This window comes from Antechinus flavipes, chromosome 6 (assembly GCF_016432865.1).
Source record: "Antechinus flavipes isolate AdamAnt ecotype Samford, QLD, Australia chromosome 6, AdamAnt_v2, whole genome shotgun sequence".
NCBI classification, from domain to species: Eukaryota; Metazoa; Chordata; class Mammalia; order Dasyuromorphia; family Dasyuridae; genus Antechinus; species Antechinus flavipes.
The window spans coordinates 200,952,616-200,971,624 of record NC_067403.1 but is presented as its reverse complement, the minus strand read 5'-3'; the positions used below and the strand labels follow the sequence as shown (position 1 = coordinate 200,971,624).

Sequence of the window (19,009 nt, the reverse complement as noted above, 5' to 3'; positions counted from 1 at the left end):
AAGAGAGCCGAGGTCCCAGAGGAAGGAGCCTTTGCCTTGGAGGGAGCCCGCAGCACAGCAGAAGGGGTCACAAGCCCTGCAGCAAGAAGCAGTGAGGTTAGACATCAGGCAGCGAGGGGATCCCCTGGAACGGTTGGCTAAAACCAGGAGCTGAGACCCCTCTCGTTCCCAGGGCCGGAGGGATAAGAAGGAGGGCAACCTCACAGAAGGCCTTAGAAAGTAAGAGGTTCTAGCAAAATAACTGTTTGGACATGTACACTAATATTGTATTTAATTTCTACTTTAACATTTAACATGTATTGGTTAACCTGCCATGGGGAGAGGGGGTGGGAGGAAGGAGGGGAAAAATTGGAACAAAAGGTTTGGCAATTGTCAATGCTGTAAAATTACCCCTGCATATAACTTGTAAATAAAAAGCCATAATAAAAAAAAAGAAGAAGAAAGAAAGAGGTTCTGCTACGGATTAAATCTAAGAGATAGAGAGTTAATCAGCATGGGGGCGGAGCCTGTACCTCATGATGGACAGTAATTTTCAGGGGATAGAACCTATCCAGGAAATCATTAGGCGAGCCTCTCAGGGACCTAGTGGGCGGGGTCTGTGTGAAAGGCAAGTTTTTCCTTCCATTCGGTAACGTGGGTAATGTTTGGTAACCTATGAGGGACTGTCTGAGGAGGACCTATCAGGGAGCAGGGGCGGAGCCCTGGTTCGGCTTAGTTGTCTACGCCCCTATCTTGGGTGCTGCCGGGAAGGAGGCGGGATGATGGACCCGATCCTTTACGTAGTGGCAGCGATACTGCTTATTGCCCTTATCATTTTTGTGACCCGAATCCGGGAACAGGCGGCAGCAGGTAGGAAACACCGCCAGCTCCCTGGGGCTGTGAGATTTCCTCTAAGCTCCCTTCCTTCTTGGGCTCGCTGGCTCTCTCAGGCCGCTAAGGTTTCCTGGCTCGGTATAGCCTTGCCGAGTTCCGACTCTGGAGAAGCAGAAACTACAACTCCCGGCATGTAGTGCGGCCAGACCGGAAGACTTAGCGCGCCAAGAGCACTCCCCGCCCATTGGCCTTTTCTGCCTCCTGATTGGCGGAGAGCCGTTCCGGTTCGGCCGGCTATTCTGTGCACGTGGAGTCTCTGCTGATCTTGTCAGAGTTCTGGGTTAGCTAACGCCTATCCCGGGGATGGGAGTACCAGGGGGTCCTCTGAGTGGAAGTCAAGAAATCAGGGTTAAATACGCATTAACTCTCCCAATTCTCGTGCTTTAACTCCTACGCCCGCACCTGCTCATGAAGTTGCCACTCTCCCCTCCCCGTTTTATTCATCCGGAAATGAGGGCTCTGAAAAGGGCATTTGCCGGGCCCTACAGTTACAGTTCCTCGGGCTTTCCGTGCAACCCCCGGGTAAACTCCGTGCAATCCTTCCTTGCAATCCCAGGGTAAATTCCGTGCAGTCCTTCCTTGCAATCCCAGGGTGAATTCCGTGCAGTCCTTCCTTGCAACCCCCGGGTGAACTCCGTGCAATCCCAGGGTAAATTCCGTGCAGTCCTTCCGTGCATTCCCAGGGTGAATTCCGTGCAGTCCTTCCGTGCATTCCCAGGGTGAATTCCGTGCAGTCCTTCTTGCAATCCCAGGGTGAACTCCATGCAGTCCTTCCTTGCAATCCCAGGGTGAATTCTGGGTAGTCCTTCCTTGCAATCCCAGGGTGAATTCTGGGCAGTCCTTCCTTGCAATCCCAGGGTGAACTCCATGCAGTCCCTTCCTTGCAATCCCAGCATGAATTTTGTGTAGTCCTTTCATGCAATCTCAGAGTGAATTCTGTGCAATTCTTCTGTGCAATCCCAAACTTCTTTTGGCACGAACATTTTAGCAACCCCACTGACCTCCTAAACTCTGTCCATCAGCCTCATCTTGCTGCCAAACCTGTCCTTGCTTCTGACCCTGCTGGGTTTGTCTGTCTCCGTTAATAAGCTTTTCTTTAAATAGATCTTCTCCCATTTTACCAAGGTCATTCCTTCTCTTACCATTCTAGTCCAGCTTCTTTGCAGCCTTCACATGACTTCCCTGTGTCCTTCCACCTGTTCAAAACGTGACCGTGATCCCTATGTAGGTAGGGCTTATGAAAAATTCAAGCTCTTCTGTCTGTAGCATTCAAGGCCCATCACAACCTGGTGTTCGTCTCTCTTTCCATTCTGGCTGTGTTGTCCCTTCTTGCAAAACCAAATTGGACAGCTCTGCTTCAAGTTTGTGCCACATGCTCACCTTTCCCTCTTTTCCTGCCCCTCTGGTAAAGCCTGGCTCGGTACCTTCCTGATGAGCCACCTGGTAAGACCTTCCCCTTCCCCTGCTTCCCGTCGGCCGTAGGTCACTTGGTTTTACAGCTCTAGTGCACTTGCCATGTAACATTTTGTATTTTAGCTACCTGTCTGTGCCTTAATCCCTTACAAGATGCTAAATGTCATGAGGGCAAGAGCTACCCAAAAATAGCCATTGCTGTGTCTCCCCTACTGTTTAGTCCTGTCCTTTTTTATGTTTGTTTCTTGATTGATTAAATGTGCTAACGTGTATCTTTAAAGCACTTTTGGAAATCCTCAGTCCTTGTTGTAATGGGCTGAGGCTTGAGTTGATGCACTGAGGTCCCAAGCACATGAGGCTAAATAGTAATTGGACCATACTCTATTAATACGTAAGCTTGGAGAAAGAATGGCCCCCGCCATTGTGCAAGTCCTGATGTGTTGTATAGGAAATGACGATTTTGGTGGGTGGAGGCAGGGGAGTGGAAAAGGAAGGGGAGGAGAGACTTTTGGGACGGCCATTGCCATGGTTGCCTCCACGGTTGACTCCACTGTTGGCTCGGCTCGCGTCGCTCTCTCTTAGCTGGCTTCCTGTCGCAACTGCCTATATTTGCTATCGCAATCTTTCTTGCCCATATTGCTATCGTAATCTTTATTCACCTCTTCACTTCAATAAATATTGAAGATTTTTCCCTTAACCTGAATTCCTGACTCCGGCTGACTTTAAATACGCGGTCATTACATTTGGCTGTTAGCTGATTTGTTTCTCTTCTTTTTGCTTTTTGCTGCTTTCGACAACTTTTTCTGTTTGTTAAGTGTCTGAGGCTGGATTTGAACTCAGGTCCTCTTGAATTCAAGGCTGGTGCTCTATCCACTGAGCCATCTCCTCCCCTTCCTTTTCCACTCCCCTGCCTCCACCCACCAAAATCGTCATTTCCTATACAACACATCAGGACTTGCACAATGGCGGGGGCCATTCTTTCTCCAAGCTTACGTATTAATAGAGTATGGTCCAATTACTATTTAGCCTCATGTGCTTGGGACCTCAGTGCATCAATTCAAGCCTCAGCCCATTACACCTTGTGAACATTATTATCATCCCTGTGCTTTTTTCACAGCCCCTCCCTCACAGAGAACTGTAATCTGAAGACCTTCAAATCATTTTCCAAGCCCTGTATTCAGGGAGCCTTCTGGGTAATGAGGGCCGGAACCGAAATATGGGAAATTGTGTGCCTTTCACATTCATGTGTTCAAATTCCTTTCTTTACATTTGGCTTTCCTTCCATGCACACATATACATACACATGTAATACAGATGTACACATACTCACAAATATACATGCTATACATATGAGAGCCATTGAAACATTATTCCCTCCCTCGCAGTATCTTTCCTTCCCATGCATCCCTGCACACACATTCTGTCTTTCCCATTCTCTTGTTCCCAAACCCTCAGGTGTCCTACAGACCATTCCTCCTCCCAGCCCCCTTTTCCACACACACACACACACACACACACACACACACACACACACGCTCCCTACAGCTTCCACTCCCCCATCCTGAGCTCCCACATCTTGTACAAATGTTTGCTTCTGACTTAGGGGGGATCCTTTGACCGCTGTCATTGTCCAGCATTCCAGGGACCTCTCCTTTCTCACTGGGCCTCCTCATCCCGATCCTGTGAGGTCCAGATGCTCCTGGGCCTGGCGGGTCCCCTCTCCCCCCCAACCTCCAGCGGGCTCTTGGTGGAAGAATGATTGGTGCATTTTGCTGCTGTCATTTTGGGCCTCGGGGGTAGTAGGAGCTGAGGGAGGTGGGTAAAGCCAGAGCTAGGAGGTGGGCGGCCATCACTCACAATCTCCCTTTACGTAACCGTTCCTGCTGGCACCGTCTGAGTGGGGGCCCTCTTCCACCCAGCCTGTTTCAGGAGTGGGCTTCTTGGACATCCTAGTTTGCCCCCTTCCCTAAGGAGGGCCCTACCACATCTCGCAGCCTTAGCCCCACTCTTCTGCCCACTGCATAGCATGGGCCCCCCACCCTCCTGTCCTTCCCCCTCCCCGGCACAGGCCCAGAAACTCCCTGAGGATGCCCCATGCTGTCGGCCCAGAGCAGGGATGGCCCCCCGCCTAGACCCCTTCCGGCTTGTGGAGCCACACGTGTTGCCCACTTTTGTGTTATCCAGTTGGCTCTCCCGTGTGCTCTGTCCGCCTTCCTCAGAGGGGACCAGATCTCTGAAAGTTAAAGCCTCAGGTTCTAAGGCTGTGTGTGAGGGGGAAGAAGTGACACCCTCCGCAGGCCTTGGCATGGCCTCCCCTTGGGGAGGGGTCGGGCCTTCAGAAGAAGGACCTATTTTCAGGAGGCTCACAGCCTGGGGGAGACGAGGAGGGCAAGCCCAGGCCCTGACTTCTGCAAGGGGATAGTCTTTGTTCCTGTAAAATCCTTACTATCCCTGCCTAAATATTCAGAAATTATTTAGTTCTGCTATTTTAATACATTTTTGTATGTTGTAAAATTATGTCAAAGTAGAAATTTAAAATGGATGTTATTTTATTTACTTTATTAACAATACCAAAAAAAAAACCTTTCTGATTTTTTGAAATCTTTCATTTTTGAAAAACTCTTGTGACTGTCTTGGATAGAGCTACTTTCTGATAATTGTTAGCAATTTGTTGTTCCTCAAATTTAACCAATATTGCTAGCAGGTAAATTAAAAAAAAAAGGAATGTTTTCTTAAGGAAAGCTATAGAATATGATAATGAAACCACAGGGGATAACTTTTGAGCAGGACTCTGGTTTCTCAGAGCATAGAATCACTGCGCTCCGTGAGACGAAAGTAAATGTCTCTGATTCCAACTCAGTGGAAAGTTGTCGGGATACATCCATCCCTCTCTTTCTCTGCCGGTTCGGTGTAACTGATAGCGCCGCGTCTCACTTTCCTGTTGGCGTTTGGATGTTGAGTTGGGTTTGTGTGAGTGTGAGGAGCCACACGAAGGGGCGGGATGGGGACGGGGACGGGCAGCAGGACTTGAACTGTTCCCAGGCCTGATGGGAGATGCGCAGGGGAGCTGGGCGAGAGCCGTGCTGGGGGGGAGCCTGAGACGGGACTGATCGGGCCGAGCTGGGCGCCGCTGTTGGGCTGGTGTGTGGGAGGGGATGGAGAGGCGCGGCTTGGGGTTGCCGTAGGAAGGGCTGGCCGGGCCGGGCGTGGGCTCTCTAGGAGGCCCGCAGTGCGCCATTTGGCGGGTCACACCTCCCCGGGGGACTTTCTGGTCCAGAGCAGGGCGTCTCTTGCCCCTGAAATGCCAGGGAAGCGATCGGGGGCTCAGCTCAGAGGAACCCTAAAAGCTCACGGTGAGAGGGACCCGTATGGAGCGGGACAGGTGGGGGAATAATGGAGGAGGGAGGGCGTAACTGGGCCTTTTCAGAGAGTGGTCACTAGGGAAGCGGAGCCTTCGTGGCGTGAGGGACCAGTGCGGGGAAGGGCGCCGGGATGCTGGGTGACAGGAGCAGATGGGCCCGGCGGAGCGTCCCCATCCTGACTGGCCCCGACTGCAGAGTCGATCCTGTGGCTGGGCAGGAGCTGTGGGACTTCGGGGCAGGGGGATTCAGAGATGTTGTGAGGGGGGTGGGGGGTGCCTCAGGAAGTGGCACCGGGGAGAGCGGGGGTGTTCACCGGGCCTTCTCTCTCCTTTCCTCAGGAGATCAGCACAATGTGGAGCCAGTGGCTGTCGGGGGGCTGCGGCCCCAGCTTCTTGGACAGGAAACCGAGAGGGCCGAAGGGAGGCCCCGGCGCCGGCGAGACATGGGGAGCAGGCTGCAGGCCCAGCGCCGGGCCCAGCGGGCCGAGGAAGAGGTTGAGGAAGTGATAGAAGGTGATGGATGTACCAGTGGGGGGTGCCTTGTTCCTCCCATTCCCGGTGCTTGGCCCACAGGAGGCTCCTGACCCACTGACCCACCCTGGAGGCCAGAGGGACCCACCCCTGGGGAAGCCTGTCACACAGAGGCTTCCTGGGGGAGAGGGGCTCCGGGGAGACTGGGAGGTTGGGGAGATTGACCCGCCTGGAGCTACTGGCAGAGGAGGTGATGGGAGGCCTGGAGGGGGATGGGCAGCTGGGAGCTAGGGCCGTGAGAGGGTCACCACGTCGTAGGAGGGATGCCCGATTGGGGGGGGGGTCCCACAACTCTAGCCTAGAGAAGAAATTGTTCACCACGCCTCCTCAGGGCCTAGAGCGCACTCTGCCGTGTCGGAGTCTGAGGGAGCCCATCCTCAGGAGACCAGCCGAGCCCCCCAGCCCTAGAGCTCTGGAAAAGGCCCTGAGGTCAGGTGGGGCCTCCCAGCCATTTCATGCAAGGCCCCTGATCTTCACCCTTGGCCAGACTGGAGAAAACCGCTTCCCATTGCCATTCTAGTGTTCCAGGTGACTGCTAACCGGGGGCCAGAGATGGGGTCTGGAATTTAGGAGGTGGCAGCTCAGGGGCAGGTGGGGACGGAGGTAAGAAGCAGAAAGGGAGCAGAAGATGTCTAACATTAACATTTAATATAATACCATCAATTGTGTGTATCCCTCAATTGTTTACATACAGATACTTTTTTTTCTTCTATATATTTCTTTTTCTTTTTTTTTTTTTTAGCCTACTTTGTTTTATGAATCATGTTGGGAAAGAAAAATCAGAACAAAAGGGAAAAGCCAGGGAGAGAGAAAAAAACAGAAAAAAGAAGTGCACACGGCATGTGTTGATTTACATTCAGTCCCCTTAGTTCTTTTTCTGGATGCAGGTGGCATTTTCTGCTCAGAGTCTTGGGATTGCTTTGGATCACTGAGCTACTGAGAAGAACCAAGTCTGCCATAGTTGATCATCCCACATTCTTGCTGTTACTGTGTACGGTTGGGAGTCCTTCAGTCATCTCCTGGTCTTTGTATTCATCTCCCTGGAGGTGGTGAAAGGGGGCCAGGGCAGGATCTGGAAGGGTAGTCGTCCAGTCTGGAGAGACTGGAGGTTAGGAAAGGAAATGGGAGATAAGCCTGCGTTGCCAGACTGGCACCGGATCCTGGAAGGCCTTGAGCGCCAGGATCAGGAGTTGGTTCCTGCTTTGGCGGGCAGTGGGGAGCCACTGAAGATTTCTGGGATTTTCTTGGCAAAAATACTGGAGTGGTTTGTGATTTCCTTCTCCAGTATACCCCTATTTTGCAGACAGGGAACTGAGTAGAATGGGGTTTCACACAGCTCGTTAAGTGTGTGAGTCCTGGCTGCAGACCTGGTGCTCCATCCTCGGTGCCCCCCACCTGCCCCATCCTTGGTACCCCCCACCTGCACCTTAGGAGGATCACTGGGGCATAGATGAGAGGCCTGAACTGCTGAAGGATGAGAATAAAGGCAGAAAGACCAGTTGGGAGGATATTAGTGGTAGTTCAGCCAAGAGAAGCCGTGGCTGCTTCAGGGTGCTTCAGCCAAGGCTCGCTCAGGGGTCTCCAGGCCCACTTCGGATGGCACCTGTTTTGATGCTGGCCTTCAGTGCCTCTTGCCTGAGTAAGGAAGGGCACAGCTATGGCCTCTACTCTCCTAGCTGCCCATCCACCCCCTACATTTGCCAGATTCCTCTTCCTAAAACATCTCCAGGCCAGGTCCTCAACTCGGCATTCAAAGCCCTTCCTAAACCGGCCCCACCTTGCCTTCTGCCCTTCTCCTTCCTCAGTTTGAGCACCCAGTGCAGACGAGCTTGACGCATGGTTTTCCCACCGTCCATAACGGGGTGGTTTCCATTCCGAGTTTTTGTGCACATGATCCCCAGCCTGCCTTGGACATGGGATGTCAAAGCAGGGATTATCCTAGTCCGCAGACTCTCCTTCTTAGGAGTCCTATAGCCTTTCCCACAAAACTCTTGGCTTTTAGCACTCTGCTCTGCATCCTAAGAGACCTTTTACTAACTAGGAAGTAATCCAGCAATCAAAAAAACTTTTAAGCCCCTGCTGTGTTCCAGTCCCTATGGAGGGAGATAGGCTGTTTCCTGGGGAGGACAGAAACTCTATGTCTTCTCTTCCTAGTATCCCCACCATGGTCCCTGGCAATGGGCCGGATCCTCGAGGAGTATGGGATGTGGAGCTGGAGGGAATCTCAGAGTTTATCTGGTCTAAACTCCATCACTTTGTAGAACAGACACAGGCCCAGTCACACAGGTAGAAAGTAGCAGAACTGGGACTTGAATCCTGGCAAATCTGGCTGGCGTTCTTTCTGCCATAGCTAGATTTTCAGTGAGACCTTGTTGATTGATCAGAAATTCACCTGATATTTTATGAAGTCCTTTGTTCCACATGATCTCATGGGAGCCTTATCCTAGACCCGTGAGATAGGGAGGACTTTTTCTCCTTAATTAGCACACGAGAAACAGCGGAGGCCTGTGGCAGAGGGCACTGAAGCACTCACAGCTTGTGCTGATGGGCTTGCACCCAGAGCAAGGGCATGAGCTGTCCCTGCGTGGCAGAAGCCGGGCTAAAACGTCGGAGCCTGCTTCGTTCCTGCCCTGCCCCGCGGGGGCTTCCTCCTTCTGGCCCCTGCGCCCACCACGGGCAGCTGGTACCCTCTGGCTCGGGGTCTCCAGCCTGGCCGTCCTAGGCCCTGCTTCTGTGTAGGACAGTGTTGCTGAGTGGGCTGCTTGAAGGCAGGGCCCGGGCTGGGGAGTCTGCCGCGGGCAGGAGTCCACTCATGCTTTGTACTAAAATGCTTTCTTCCGGGGTCTCCTCTCTCTTCTGAACACCTCTAGCCCAGGATGAAGAAAGCGGCGATGAGCCTGCAGAAATCCAGCCGTTGGGAAAAATTGGCGCCAAGAAGCAGAGGAAGCTGGAGGAGAAGCAGGCCAGGAAAGCCCAGCGGGAGGTGAGCGGGGGAGCCGCCCTGAGGCCCCCTCCCCTCTCCTGGGCTTGGACAGGAGGTCCCGGGGTGAGGGAGGGGACGGGCAGGGTGATGCTTGGGAAACAGCACCTGCTCTCCTTAGGCAGAAGAAGCTGAGCGCGAGGAGCGGCGCCGACTAGAATCCAAGCGGGAGGAGGAGCGGAAGAAAGAGGAGGAGCGCCTGCGCCTTGAGGAGGAGCGCAAGGTGAGCTGCGCCCCGAGACCCTCAGACCCTCCGCCCTGACCTCCGCTCGCGCCCTCCTCGGCCGGCCTTTCCCCCCAGCTCCAGGCCTGGCGCGGTGGCGAGCCCCCGAGCCCCAGCGGCGCCTGGCGTTGGCTTGGCTGGACGGACCTGGTGGTAACTGCCCCGTTGTCAGGGGCTCTTCTCCCCCCGCTTCCCTGCCGTCACCCTGCCATTCCCTCAGCCCACATGGAGGCTTCTGCTCCTCCTCCCAGCCGCCCTTCTGCCCAGGGCTTTCTGACTTAGGAGCCCTGTGATCCACGTGATTCACCGGTACAGCAGGCCTGTGGGAAAGGCGGGGTTCTTCTCTCTGATTTGTAGGCAGGGAAACTGAGGCCCAGGTACGGTCAAGGGACGTAGTTCTCGAAAGAGCACGAGGGGCGCGGGGAGCCGGGCTCCAGAGCAGGACCCGCCTGGCAGAAACGCTGAGGTTCGAAGGTCTCTCGGGTACAAGAGGGGTGGGACTTGGTTTTGTTTGGCTGGAGAGAGCAGGAGCTGCGGCGCTGTGGGAAGATACTGCAGATGCCGGCCTGGTTCTGCACCACAGCAAGGGGGAAAGCACGGGCCGCCTCAGGACAGAGTGAGACCCCTGGCCGGGGGATCGCCAGCTGCCAAATGGCCACTTGTGCATGGGCTGACCTTTGGATTTTTTCCTAATTCTGTAATTCTGAGGCTCTGATTCAGCCAAGATCATGTGACTCTTAAGTAGTAAAACTTTAACTAGAGCTCCTTTCTCTCAGTGCCAAGTAAGCCCTCTAGTTGAAACACAGATGAATAAGAAACGGTCTCTAGCCGTCTGCCACCCAAAGGCCTCACGGTCTAGGAGGGAGGAACACGACGGAAGTCATCTGCAGCGATGAAATGCGACAGAACGGAGCTGTGCCTTAAGACAAATGGCAGCTTCGGAGAGTTCAGAGGAAGGAGACCTCGCTTCTCGCCAGGGAAGCTGGACGCGGCTTTATGGAGGAGCTGGCAGTTAACTGGGTCTGGAAGGATGGAAGGGAGATTTGTTTATTAACTTTGTAAAATTATTTTATAATATATCCCCCCACTTCCCCCATCCATTGAACAGAAAGAAAGAAAGGAAAGAAAGAAAGGAGGAGGAAAAAGGAAAGAGCAAAGCCTTGTCACAAGCATGCATGGTCCAGTAAATGCCCACATTGGCCGTGCCTGAAAATCTCTGTCTCTCTGACTTGTGTAGGTTCATTACCTCTCCGGCAAGAGGTGAGAGTTTCTGCTTTGGTCTTCTGTCTTCCTGACTTATCATTAGATTGTTCAGATTTCTATAGTCACTCAAAGTTTGGAGTTTGTGTGTTTTTTTGTTTGTTTTAAATAACATTTTTGTCATCGTATAAATTGTTCTCTTGATTCTGCTCACTTAATATCAGTTCACAGAAGTCTTTCCAGTTTCCTCTGAAATTGCCCATTTTGTCATTTCTTACAACCCAATGCTATTCCTTTCCATGCTTCCACCAGAATCTGTTGAGCCATTCCCTAAAAAAAGGACAAATCTTGAAGATTCTTGCCTACCACAAAGCAAACTGGTCTAAATGTTTTTGTGCTTGTATTTTCTCCTTGCTTTATCTCCTTACAGTGTAGGCCCAGTAGATGGTATCAGTGAGACAAAGGTTATGTATAGTTTACTAATGTTGGGAGCATCATTCCAAATTGCTTTTCAGAATTGCTACATCAGTCAGCTTTGGTGGAGCCAATAATGAATTGTTCATTTTTTTCTCAATCCGATTCGGCATTTGTCATGTTCCTCTTGTCATCATTGCCACTTAGATGAATGTCAAGTAGAATTTCAGAGTTGTTTTAATTTTCATTTTGTAGTTATTAATGATTTATAGCATTTTCCATGGTCGTTGATAGCTTGAATTTCTTTCTTTAAAAACTCCTTATATATCTACTTGGGCCATTAGGGGATGGCACTTTTTTGTATAAGAATACACCTTGATTATTGAATCTTTTGTAAGAGTAACTTGCTGCTAAGGGTTTTCCTATTTACTCATAATTTTAATTACATTCAGTTTATTTATGCAAAAACTTTTTAATGTATATAATCAAATTTTATTTTAGTGAGCCTTTCTAATGCTTGTTTAGTCATGGACTCTCCTCCCAGTCATAGATTTGAATGATGATTTCTCTCTCACTCCTTTAATTTCTTTATGTTGTAGCCAGGAGCATATCTTGGTGTATAACAAATGAGGTCTTGGCCTAAAACTAATTTTTACCAGATTGCTGTCCAGTTTTCCTAGCAGATTTTGTCTATTAGTGAGTCCTTTTCCCAGTAACAGGTCTTTGGGTTTATCAAACACTGCCACTGTGCTGGTTTTACATTGTATGCCATGTCTGATTCCACTCTCTATTGTGCACTCGGTCCCGTTGAATGATCACTGCTTTGTAGTACAGTTTATGCTCTGGCCCTGATACACCAGAAGGGGTAGGATTTCAGCTGATAGGGAAGACCAGTGGGTATCCTTAGGGATGAGGAGGCTGGTTGATTGGAGCATTGTGTGTGTGTGAAAGGGAGGTGAGTAAATCTGGGAAGGCAGAAGGCAGGTGCTGATGGAGGGCCTTGGACACCAAGCTAAAGAGTTTGCAGTTGTTCTCGAAGCCAGTTTGGGAGCCAGAGGAATGGCGTGGGCAGAAATGTGCATCAGAAAGATGTTTCTGGCTGGTGACATAGGAGGAGGCCAGGCCGCTGCGTGTGGCCCGAGGAGGGGGCAGGCTGTAGAGCCAGGGCCTGGTTTGATCTCCGGCCCCCTGCAGAGCACCTCATACGTATTGATGCATTTAAGAAATCCATGTTCCTGTGACCCGGACCACAGGAGGCTCGCTGTCCGCAGGTGTCCAGCTCCCACCTTGCTCCTTTCTCCAAGCGGTCCCCATTCATGCAGGGCTCTCCTGCCTTCCCTGCATCTCTTGGGGTCCCTCACTCCCTTCAGGCTCAGTTCTGGGGGCCACAAGAGGTGTTAGTGTCCCCCGTCCCAGTCCACTTTGAAGTCTTGATTTAGCTATATTCGTGCTATTTCCCTCTGAAAGAATAGAACCTTTTTGAGCAGAAGCTGTTGCTTTTGTCTTTGGGTCCCCCTGTTCCTAGCAAGGCTCAGGAACATGAGGGTCTCTCAATAAATGTTTGTTGGATTGAATCGCGTCCTAAGTTCGCGTGGAGGCCAGAGCAGGGCAGAGGAGGGGAATAAATCTGAGAGATGTCCAAGAAGAAGAGCTGGATTTGGGTCTGACCCACATGGGCAGGGAGAGTCTGGGCTGACCGAGGCCTTGAGCCTCGGTGACCGGGAGGCAGTGCTGCCGTTGGCAACAACCAGGGGTCTCTGGGAGTCTGCTGAAGGAGCAGTTTGGAGGGGACGCCGAGCTAGACTTGCAGTGTGTTGCCTGGAAGGCTCTGGGCTCACGCCACTCATCACTTTGGTCTTCCCACCCTGCCCTGCACCCCAAAGTCTTGTTTGGGGAAGGGAGGGAGGCAGGAGGGAAGGTCTCCCTGTCCCTCCCATCCAGCGGCAGCCCACGTCTGCCCACCTACCACACCAGGGAGGGCTCCTCACTAAAGGTTCCACAATGAGTGATTAGTCATGAGGGCAGGAAGAGAGACTCAAAGGCTCTTCAGAGATTGGGAGACGTGGGCTGAGAAGTGTCTGTAGCTGCCTGGCTTGTTAAGTGGAAGATGATTTCTTCCCTTTGTCTGTGACAAAGCTGGTGACAAGCAGCCCCGGAGCCTCCAGGGGCCCTGCCTTCGGGGAAGGCTCTGATCCTGCCTAGCCCCTGCCTCAGGGAGCCCCAGCGTGAGGGGGGACACCGTGAGCACCGAGGCAGTGCGGCTTAAGTAGGGATCAACACACAAACAATCTGGAGAGGGCAGCACCTGGAAACAGGAGGAGGGGCTAGAAGGCTAGCCCATTGGGCAAGGAGGGGGGGGGAGACAGAAAAGGAGAGACAGACGGAGACAAGAGAGGCAAAGGGAAACACAGACAGACAGAGAGAGAGACAGAGAGACACATACAGAGAGGGAGAGATGGCGGGGGGCTCTGAATTATGGTGTCTGGCAAGTGGGAATGGAGAAGGAAGGAGACCTGGGAGCTGTTCCTGGGGGAATGGGGTGGGGGCTGGCCCGGAGAACTCCCTGGTTCCGCGCTCTCCCTGACTAGTTTTGTACAAGCAGGTGTTGGTGGGGGAGCCCTGGGGGTAGGTTTGTCGGATGAAGGGCCGCAGGTGCCTTCCCAGCTCTCTGGGCTAGCTGGGGGACGGGTAGAGAGGACGTTGTGTCCGCCCTCCATCGGTGGCTGTGTTTTGACTTGTGATGGGGCCGCACTGAGTCAGTGAGGCAGAACTTGCCCCCCCAGACCCTACCAGGAAGAGGAAAAGGGAGAGGGGGAGGGGGTGTCAGAGCCGCCCGCCGAGAGTCAGGGGCCAGGGTGGGTCAGTCCGGGCCTTCGTCTCCAGAGGGAAGGGAGCAGAGGAATTGACCATAGTCTCGAGGCCTTGATTAAGCTAAGTGTGACTTGTGAGCTTCTCTGGCCCTCTGTTTCCTCGTCTAAAATATGGAAGGGATTGAGCCCAATGATCTCCTCAGGCTTGGGAGTTGGCGAGAGACTCAGAAGTCTGAGTATTCCCAGTGTTGGTGGAAGCCCACATCCGGTGAGGAGGGAAGGGGGACCCTCTCTCTCGAAGGAATGAGGGTGGGGAGGGGCAGGTTGGCAGCCCCCTCCTGGGAGCCAGGGCTCAGCCCTCCCCAGGGGTCCTCGTGGCCCTTTGCCCAGAAGGATTTCTGAGAGGGCTGCAGGGGGCAGGGACCTGCTCACACAGTCCCAGGGGACTTTGCCCGGCACGTGAGGGTGTTTGGGGGAGAAGGGGCCGGCGCTTTGGGGGGAAACTGAGCCTTGGTTTTTGTCGCAGGAAGCCGAGGAAAGGAAGGCCCGGGAGGAGCAGGAGCAGCGTGAGCATGAGGAGTACCTGAAACTGAAGGAGGCCTTTGTGGTGGAGGAGGAGGGGGAGGCTGAGACCATGACGGAGGAGCAGGTGAGGGGCTTCCCCTGCTGGGCCTCCCGGGCCCGGGACGGATGTCAGCCTGGCCTGTGGGACAGCACCCCTGGGAAGCCCTGGCCCCGGAGGCCGCCCCTGACCTTTCTGCCTCGGCCCCTAGGAGCGAGCCGGCAGAGGGGCACCGGGGGCGGGAGGAGAGAGGCAGGGCCTCCCGGGGAGCGCTCTCCTCGGTCCCATGGGGCGGCCTTCCCGTCCCGCTGCTAGCAGGAACAAAGCCCCGGCGCCGACTCTGGGCCGGGGAGAGGGAGGCCTCGGTTCGGAACCGCGGGGGGCGGGGTCCCGGCTGTCTGACGGGGGCTCCTGCTCGGGGACGACGTCCTGGGGCTGCCCTCGCGGGCTCCGGGAGCCAGGTGCGGCCGCTTTGCCCAGGCCCCGCTTGGCGGTGTCCGGTGTCTGACCTGAGCCCCTGCTGCCGCGGCCCCTTCGGCGGCCTGAGCACCTTCCCCGGAGCCTTCTGCCCGGCCCGGGGCGGCCCGAGCTCACCCGCCATCTTTGTCCCCACAGTCTCGGAGCTTCCTGACCGAGTTCATCACTTACATTAAGGTAAGAAGCTGTGGGGCCGGGGGCCTCGGCCCGGACTTGGGTCTGAATTTGGGAGTGGGAGTGTGCGAGGCGCGGGGCGTGGGGAGGAGGGAGAAGCCGCTCGAGGTTTTCTCCCTGACCTTATGCTGAGGGGCTCGGACCCCCCCATCATGGCGGCACATTCGTGCGCAGGGCCTGTGGCCGCCCGGGCAGCGGGACACGTCCCTCCGCAGCCCCTCGGCTTCCCGGCCTCCTGAGGCTCCGTCCTTGGTGGGTTCGGTCGCGTTCTCTGGCCCCTCCCTCGGACCCCGAGTGCCCCTGGTGAGGTAGGAGGCCCGGCCTCTGCTTTTGGGGGTCCCGGGGCTGGAGGCTTGTGCTCAGGAGCCCCTGCTCTGAGGGGGAGGCTCCTTCCTCTGGGCACGGCCGCCCCCCGTCTGCTGCAGACCCCTTCCTTTCTCCCTCGCCCCACCCCCAGAAGGGGAAGTTTTCAGGTACAGCTTTAAAGTGGGGGAAGCTGAAGCATCAGCGTGAGCTGTGGGAGGGAGTGCAGAGGGAGCAGGGGGTGGCACTGAACCAGCGTTGCATAATCCACAGCTTGCAGCCCCTGGGAGTCTCAGCCCACGCCCCAGGCAGTCAAGGAAGCCCGTCACGCTGGGAGCCGGGGAGCCGGGCCCCCACCCCGCGGACACGTGGCTGGGCCCAGGGAGGGCCCCCCCTCAGGCAGGGGCCCCGGGCCGGGGGAGCCGGCTCCCACAGGCTCCCGAACCCGGTGCCCCCGGGGGGAGCCTCCCGTGTGTCCCCCAGCTTCCTGCACGTGGGCCCTTGTGATACAGGAGGTCTCGGCCCCGCAGGGTGGGTCCCTTCTTGTGAGAGGCCGCTGCATTGTCTGGCCTCTCTCCTCCCTCTGCCTGCAGTTTTTCTCCTTCCCAGTCTGCAACACCTGGGTCAGCCAGGGCTGGCGTGGTCCTTGCCGGGCCCCGGGGCCGCCCCGCGCAGGGGGCCCTCTGCCTGCCTCTCCCCCGGCCCGGCCTTCCCGGGACTGCCCCGTCCCGCAGCCCGCTCCCAGCCTCGTCCCCGGGGCTCCCCGTTCTCCCAGGAGGCCCCGGGGCAGCAGAGGCGGAGCTTGCGGTGTCCCGTCCGGAGGGGGAGGCGGGGAAGCCTTGTCCTTGGGGTGTCAGGGGGCTCGGGTGCCCCGGGGCAGGCCCTGCCCGGCAGCCGGGACCCTCAGCTCCTCCGCCCTTTTGGCCCCAAGTCCGCCTCCCGGAAGTTACTTCGAGGCACCCCAGAGCGACTCACAAGTGTTGATGCCGCGTTTCTCCTTCCCCACCTCGGGCTGGCCTTTGTGTCAGTCAGGTTTCAGGTCCCAGTCTTGCCCCGAGACTCGCCCTCAGGGGACCCAGGCCTGGCCCTCAGGGGGCTGTAGTTGTAGGGAAACTGAGGCATGGACCGTCCCCACCAGCCTCCCTTTCCTTTCCTGACTTAAGGGCAATACTTCCCTGCTTGTCTCCAAGTGCAGGAGACTAGTCTTTGGTAACATTCCCCCTCCCTTTCTCTTCATCCCCCTCTCCTTTTTCCTCCTCAAATTTTGGTCTCGTGTTTATGTCCTAGTTTTACTCCAACTCAGCCTCCTCCAGGAAGCCTTCCCTGAGCCCCTGTCAGTGACAGCCTTCCCCCTCAGACTTTACATAACATTAGAATGTTTTTTAAATCTGAACTTAACAAAGCCCAATACATGAGTAGTTCCAGGATTCTGCAGGAAAGCTCTTACATAACGCCGGGTTTGTACCTTCCTGCGCACTTAGCATATAATACTCTCTGTTATGTGTGTGTCTCTCCGTGTGAATCCTGTGAGGGAGCAGCTCTGTCGCATCCCAAGCTCGCATCCTCTGACATTTAAGAAGCGTTTATTGGATGAATAAATGCATGAACGCTGTCAGTGCGAATGTATTCCGGTTTCCAGAGTGGAACTCTCTGAGGGCAGGACCTTGACTTATGTCTGTCTCTCTCTTAAATGAGACAGAGAGAATGTCAGCAGTTAAGAGCACGTTTCAAGGGCCTGCCCCCATTTACTGCTCCTTTCTGAGTAGAAGCTCCTGAGGGCAGGTCCAGGCCATAAGTGAGTGTATCTAGACATAGACATGTGTATGTGTAAGTATGACTAGGAATGACCTTATGCTCTGTGCCTTGAACTGAGGGAAGTCATGGGCTCCGTTCTCTCCCTTCTCTGCAGCAGGCAAAAGTTGTGCTCTTGGAGGACCTCGCATCTCATGTGGGCCTTCGGACCCAGGTAATGTAAGAGTCAGCAGCCGGGAGTTTCTGTGGCCTGGGCTGGGACCCGATAGGGAATGATCCAGACTTGGTCCTTCCCAAATCGGGTCTGGATCATCTCCTAAGACCCTCCTCAATTCAAGAGAAGGAAGGACAAAAAACAAGCAGTTAACCGGCCCCCGGCTGAAGCTGCCCAATCCAGTTACCGTGACAACCCTCCTCCCTGTGGTACCAGTCCTTTGCCAGCACCTCCCACTGTTCCAGTCCCTGGGAAACAGCACCAGCAGCAGCACCACTGCTACCCACCACTTCCCTCTCCCCCAGGATAGAATGGGCTGTCCAGATACCCCAGAGCAGGGGAATCCAAGGGAAAGAATTCTTCCCGGGGGCTCCTAAGAGGGAGGGATAGGAGAGTGAGATGCTGCTGCTCCCACATCCCAGCAGTATCTGCAGGGGGTCCAGGGGATGGAGGTGACTTATCGGGAGGGTTGACTTGTCCTGGCTCCCTGCTAAGGATGGCCCCCTCTCTTCTCCCACAGGACGCTATTAACCGAGTGCAGGACCTGTTGGCCGATGGCACGCTGACAGGTGCGGGGAGGGAGGGTCCCACGGGGGCAGGTTTCACCCTGTGCTCCAGGATGTCTGTGAGATCAGAATTCAGGACCCCTCGTGCCATTGTCAGGCTTATGGCCTCCCCATTCTGCCCAGGACGTTGCTTAATAGGCTCTTGGAAGAGAGAAGGATTCATAGACCAGACCCTGTCCTTGGGGAGTCACCAACCAAGCAAGAAAGATGAGGAGAGACAGGGCTGGGTGCAAAGACACACACACACACACACACACACACACACACACACACACCACACACCCACACACCCACACACACACCACACACAACACACCCACACACACACCACACACACACAACACACACACCACACACACACCACACACACACACACACACACACACACAACACACCCACACACACAACACACACACAACACACCCACACACATACCACACACACACACACACACACCACACACACACACACACAACACACCCACACACACACCACACACACACACACACACACACACACACACAACACACCACACACACAACACACACACACAACACACACACACACACATACCACACACACACACACACACACCACACACACACACACACACAACACACCACACACACACACCACACACACACACACACACACACACACACCACACACGGGTTGGTTCTAGATGGAACAAGTGGAGATAGATGGAGGAAGCCCCAGCAGGAACGGGGTAGGACCGGACTGGGAGGCCACTGGAAGTTGGACTGAAGTGGAGCGGGGAGGGTCTTAAAAGGGGCAGCACAGAGATCGGTGGGGCCCACGTCCTTGGGATGCTCTTGTCTCTTCAGGGGTGATTGATGACCGCGGCAAGTTCATCTACATCACGCCCGAGGAGATGGCCGCCGTGGCGCAGTTCATCCGCCAGCGAGGTCGCGTGTCCATCTCTGAGCTTGCGCAGGCCAGCAATTCCCTCATCACGCTGACCCCGGAGACTCCTTCCCAAATCCCAGCCTAACCGGAGGTCTGCCCTGCGCGGCCAGCCCCCTCACCTTGCTTTCTGATGTGAGTTGCCTGGCAGATTAAAGAGACTGAAGCAGTGTCCAGGCCCGTGTTTGGGGTGAAGGGGGAGGGCGGTGGAGAAGGCAGGTGTGGGCCCCAC

The 19,009-nt window shown here is 54.8% G+C and overlaps 1 protein-coding gene across 2 annotated transcripts; it reads left to right on the top strand.

The window, feature by feature from the left end:
• The first annotated feature begins 727 nt into the window (after positions 1–727).
• DDRGK1 (DDRGK domain containing 1) lies at positions 728–18,949 on the top strand. Of its 2 annotated transcripts, none has more exons than XM_051966364.1 (9): positions 728–849; positions 5,990–6,160; positions 9,049–9,161; positions 9,280–9,381; positions 14,332–14,454; positions 14,983–15,021; positions 17,231–17,287; positions 17,808–17,856; positions 18,699–18,949. In XM_051966364.1, the coding sequence occupies exons 1-9, from the start codon at positions 759–761 to the stop codon at positions 18,863–18,865; spliced, it is 912 nt and encodes a 303-aa protein (XP_051822324.1). In that variant the 5' UTR covers positions 728–758; the 3' UTR covers positions 18,866–18,949. The 2 variants fall into 2 exon arrangements, with proteins under 2 accessions (XP_051822324.1, XP_051822323.1); XM_051966363.1 differs by having other exon boundaries at positions 5,987–6,160.
• The last annotated feature ends 60 nt before the right edge of the window (positions 18,950–19,009 follow it).

Coding starts and splice junctions, on each gene's coding strand:
- DDRGK1 (XM_051966363.1), top strand. CDS start 759: ATGATGGACCCGATCCTTTACGTAGTGGCAGCGATACTGCTTATTGCC. Junction 850..5,986: donor CCGGGAACAGGCGGCAGCAG/GTAGGAAACACC, acceptor TCCTTTCCTCAG/GAGATCAGCACAATGTGGAG. Junction 6,161..9,048: donor GGTTGAGGAAGTGATAGAAG/GTGATGGATGTA, acceptor GAACACCTCTAG/CCCAGGATGAAGAAAGCGGC.